Raw genomic sequence first — 5,688 nt, 5'->3', positions numbered from 1 at the left:
ATATATATATATATATATATATATATATACATACACATACAACACACACACACATGTTTATAAATACACACATACACTCACACGTGCACACACTCATTCACACACACACACTGCACTGTTTCCATCACTTAAATTCCTCTCATCACAAAGTAATTGATCAACCTGACCTTATGGTATTGTGTGCTTATTTGAAAGATATCAGCTATGTAAATGATCCTCACACAGCTTTGAACTGGCTTTTTTTCCTTTCCCCTTTCCCCAACTATCTTTTACTAAAGGAAGGGGATCACTTGATTTTTCAATATTCATTTATTTGAAGGGTTCTTGATAATGGGGAAGATATACAAAAGCTATGGACTCTTTGGAGTTAGAAAGAACCCTATCAGTTCTGTGAACTCTGACCTTTTGTTGATTTCAGAGATGTCAGTTTAGTAGTAGTCTCCATGGTATAAAGATGTCTGGCTGGTTGTAATCACTGCTGTTGTTGTTGTTGTTGTTATGTGACCTAATTCAAGTAAATAGCCTCCTTTCACTAAAGCTGCATAATTAATGCTATTTTTTTTTTGTTTTTGTTGTTAGTTTGTCTGTTCGAATCAGTATAATTAATCAGGCTACTAACTGAAGCAGTGCTAGGATTAGTCAAGAACTACTTTATCAGATAGGTATTAAGTAAGGAAAGAAGTATAAAAAACACAAAAACAAAGCACAAAAGACTCAGCAATGATAAGAAGCAAATAAACTAATTTCGTATTTACTTTGTTTATGATGGCAGCTGTTGGGGTGAAGTTAAAGGATTAATCAGTCTAATTTTATTTCTATTAGAATGAAACAAAAGAAGAAAATTTAAATGAAGTCTTTATTGAATTGACTTTGTCACTCAATCGTTTTTAAAAGTGAAGCTTGTTGGATCATGATATTTTACGAGTGAGGAGTTTGTTGTGTTTTAGAGAGTAACGCTTTTATTTACAGGCATTTGTTGTATTTATAGAGGAATGGCTTTATTTAGAGTAGCTTGTTGTGCTTACAGAGGTGGTTCTGAACCTTTTTTAATATCGGGGTCAGATCTGAAACCCAAGATATTTTTGGGGAGCCAGCTGCACCAAAAAAGGTAAAACACAAGTCAATTAAAGAAAAATTTATATTTACAGTTGACCCGGTCATAGATTTATGATGCAAGGAAGTAGAGAGTATTATTGGTTATATCATAGATATATGCCATGAGAAGTAGGTTCCATGTAAAAAGCATTGGTGTGGGTGCTGGTGCCACATATAAAGCACCCATTAAACTCTGTGAAGTGCTTGGCCTTAGGAAGGGCATCCAACCATGAAAACTAAGCCAAAACAGACTTTGGAACATGGTGGTCCCTGGCCTTGCCAGTTCCTGTCAAGCTGTCCAACCCATGCCAGCATGGAAAATGGATGTTAAATATTGATGATGATGATGATGATGATAATGATGTTGGTGATGATGATGTAGCAGTCAGTTAAAGAAGAATTTATTATATTTATAGTGAGAAACTCATCAGGGGTCATCGGAAGGGTGTTTGAGGGCCACATGCAATTATGACCGCTGTGGTTGAGAACTGCTAGTTTACAGAAGAATTCCTTTATTTAGGGGAGATTGTTGTGATCATAGAATAACTATATTGCTTTAGTCCTGTTATGAGTTTTTACTGTATCTGGTAGTTGGGCCCTCAGGGGTGGGGGCCAGTCAATTAGATCGACTCCAGTGCACAACTGGTACTTAATCTATCAACCCCGAAAGGATGAAAGGCAAAGTTGACCTCGGTGGAATTTGAACTCAGAACGTAAAGACAGACGAGTTACCGCTAAGCATTTCACCCGGCGTGCTAACGATTCTGCTAGTTTGCCGCCTTAAGTCATGTTTGTATTTCACAAAATTATGAAAGACATGTTTTCAAGAAGACCAAACATTAATATAGATGTTCTAAAGCCTTAGATTATATTTTTAAATATTCTTGGTGTTCTGTTTGAGAACCAGGGAGTTAGACATTCCAACATGTGTGCAGCTTATACTTGTTTAAAACCTAACTATTGGGAGAGTTTCATTCCACAATGAACTGTACACAACCAAAATACATACAGGTGAAAATTCTTACCTGAGAGGATCAGGTGACCATTTATAACTGAAAATCTGTGTGTGTGTTTGTGTGGTGTGTATGGTGTGTGTGTATGTGTGTGTGTTTGTGTGTGCGGCGTGTGTGTGTTTGTGTATGTGTGCGCCTCTGTCTAAGGATCATATGATGAATGTAAATGAACCACCCTGTCATACAAGCAGTGTTGTTCATCCATCTCTCATACATTTCCATGGGGAAATATTACGTTGCATGGAACACCTGTGAGGATTGACAAGGGGAAGGGCATTCGGCCACAGAGAATCTCCCTCAACAAATTCCATCTGACCCATGCTAGCATGGAAAAGTGGACACTGAATTATGATGGGTACAATGATGACCACTGACATTTCAATGTCAGTTTTTGAATGTGCAAGGGAGCCCCTTTGCCTGTCACTCAACCTGCTGGAAATAACAGCTAAATTTCTCTCAAATCCTATAAATCACATTCTACCATCTCAAAAACAAAGACAACAAAAGGTGGGCAAGGGTAGGACACAGCAGATAGTTCTAAATACCCCACTAAATATTAAAAAAAAAAAGGTGTAGAGGATTAAAATTCAGTGTGTAATAGACAAAAGTGCTGGATAACCTTTTACCATGGTGTTATTTACGTTGGGTATTGATAAATCAATGTCACCGTGACATGTTATACTGACCAACAATAACAAATAGAAATAATAGACCAAGTAAAGAGACTTAGATGAACACAACATTCTATAAGTTTGCTCATAAAATTAATACATACATACATGCATACATACACATGCACACACACACACACACACATATGTGCACATAAACACACACACACGTCATCATCATCATTTACTGTCTGCTTTGAATGCTGGCATGGGTTAGACTGCTTGACTGGAACTGGTAAACTGGAGAGCTATACCAGGTTCCAGTCTAAATTTGGCTTGGTTTCCACAGCTGGATGCCCTTCCTATATATATATATATATATATATATATATATATGGCACGAGTGCCAGTGGCACGTAAAAGCATCCACTACACTCTTGCAGTGGTTGGTGTTAGGAAGGGCACCCAGCTGTAGAAACCATGCCAAGTGAGACTGGAGTCTTGTGCAACATTCCAGCATGCCAGCCCTGGTCAAACTGTCCAACCCATGCCAGCATGGATAACAGACGTTAAATGATGATGATGATGATATAGTGAAAGTGACGAGAATGGTATTGATATATATATCTTCAGTACCATTTTCATCATTTCCATTGTTATAATCATCATTATAATTGTCACCATCATCGTCATCGTCATCATTATAATTACCATTGTTGTTGTTATTTTTGTTAAACTACCTTTAAGAACAGTTTGAATGATTTGCTGAGTTTAGTTGTTGTTATTGTTGTTAATTTATAGTTGTAGTTTGTTTTTTTTTTTCAATATTTCTTCAATGTAGTTTCTGCCATTGTTAATCTGTAAAATATATTTTTCTTCTCTTCCAGCCTGATGATGTGGTCAGTGTGGCAGTAGACAAAATTAATGGCCTGCTTGAATCCTTCATGGGTATTAACGACACAGAACTTGGTAACTATTGTTGTTGTTAATGTTTTTGTTTTGTTGTTATTGTTGCTGCTGTTACAATCATGTGACTTTGGGCTCAGCCCCACTGGACAGCACTCTGAGTAACTGTCTTCAACTATTGCCTCGGGCCAACCAGTGCCCTGTGAGTGAATTTGACAGGCAAAAATTGTGTGTGTGTGTGTATACATACATACATACATACATACACACACACACACACACACACACACACATATATATATATATATATATATATATATATATATATATATATATGGTGGTACACAAAATGCACCCACTACACTCTTGGAGTGGTTGGTGTTAGGAAGTGCTCCAGTATGGCTGTAGTCCTATATGACTGAGACGAGTAAAAGATAAAAGATTAGAAGTGATTCATATACAGGACTAAATTAGAAGCAATTAACAGAGAGAAACCTGAAGTATACTTTGTAGTAACTGAACTGACATTCAAGAGTTGATTTTATAAAGATTCATTTGTCAACTCTGATGAAAATGTGCTCCAGCTTTGTTAAAATTTATGTATTTCTTAGATTAGGGAGTCCTCAAAAATTCAAGCCTGCAAGAATGGCAGCAAACTCTGACCTTTGAATGGAAAATTATGAATAATTTTCTTTCAAGGAAGTCATGCTTTGAATAAAAGAACAAAGTTTTTAGCACTGTGTATGCAGGGAGTTTAGTACCTTCTGTGTAACTACCAGCCCTCTTCATTTGTGATATGTCACATGATTGGCACTCCGTTGATCCGATCAATGGAACAGCCTGCTTGTGAAATTAATGTGCAGTTGAGTGAGTACCCCACAAACACGCATACCCTGAATGCAGTTCTCAGAGAGATCTAATCGACTGGCCCCCACCCCCAAAATTTCAGCCCTTGTACCTAGAGTAGAAAAGAATACATTATGTACATCATATGTAACAGAAATGTTAGCATGCTGGGCGAAATGCTTAGCTGTATTTCGTCTGTCTTTACATTCTGAGTTCAAATTCCGCCAAGGTCAACTTTGCCTTTTATCCTTTCGGGGTTGATAAATTAAGTACCAGTTACACACTGGAGTTGATCTAATTGACTGGCCCCCTCCCTCAAAATTTCAGGCCTTGTGCCTAGATTATAAAAAATTATATATATATCATATATATTAAATTGCAATCTATCTTTTTCAGCTCAAAACATCTGGGAGATTGGAAACAAACAAGAGAATCCCCATGACTTCGCCATGGCTGTAGATGCATCTGACCTCGAGGCTTTTGGATTTTCTGATGATTTCATCTTTGATCTATGGGGAGCAATTAATGATGCCAAAACTGGAAGGCTTAATAAACAGCATGGGTTTTCAGAAAATTTCTAATAAGTGAAAGGAAAAGAAAACATATTTTAAACGATAGAAACAAATGAAAACTTTTTTTTTTTTTTTTTTAAAAAGATTCAAATTTCAGGAAAACTAAAAAACAGAAATATAGAGCACTTAGTATACACCCTTTCCATACATTTATGTTCTGTTGTCATATATTATCACCCACATGAACACACAAACACTCATACACACACATGAACATGCATGGAAGGACACATGCATATATATGTATGTATGTATATATGTGTGTGTGAGTATGTGTATAGATGTATATATATAATATATACACACACATACAGACATATATCTGTATAGATATATGCATATATATATATATATACATACACGCACACACATATATATCTATATGTATATCCATAAATGTGTGTATGTGTATATATATATAATATACACACATGTATATATATATATATATATATATATATATGTATGTATATATATGTATACACACACATGCACACATGTATATATACATATACATATATATATATATATATGTATTTATAAGTATATGTATATATATGTACATACATATATATGTAAAGCTATATATTTATATATATGCTTTTATATATATATATATATATATATATATATATATATATATAT

At 35.4% G+C, this 5,688-nt stretch overlaps 1 protein-coding gene across 1 annotated transcript in view; it reads left to right on the top strand.

Moving 5' to 3' along the window:
- The window catches only part of LOC106882697 (PDZ domain-containing protein GIPC1), a gene marked incomplete at its 5' end in the record, with an annotated part of 9,283 nt that extends 4,165 nt beyond the window's left edge, over positions 1–5,118 (top strand). The window contains 2 exons of the mRNA XM_014933461.2: positions 3,607–3,688; positions 4,868–5,118. Coding sequence (XP_014788947.2) covers positions 3,607–3,688; positions 4,868–5,052 — 267 coding nt within the window. The remainder of the gene's footprint in view (positions 1–3,606; positions 3,689–4,867) is intronic.
- Positions 5,119–5,688: the final 570 nt, after the last annotated feature.

This window comes from Octopus bimaculoides, chromosome 13 (genome assembly GCF_001194135.2).
Source record: "Octopus bimaculoides isolate UCB-OBI-ISO-001 chromosome 13, ASM119413v2, whole genome shotgun sequence".
NCBI lineage: Eukaryota > Metazoa > Mollusca > Cephalopoda > Octopoda > Octopodidae > Octopus > Octopus bimaculoides.
The sequence above is the reverse complement of the archived record's forward strand: the minus strand, read 5'-3'. Positions and strand labels throughout refer to the sequence as shown.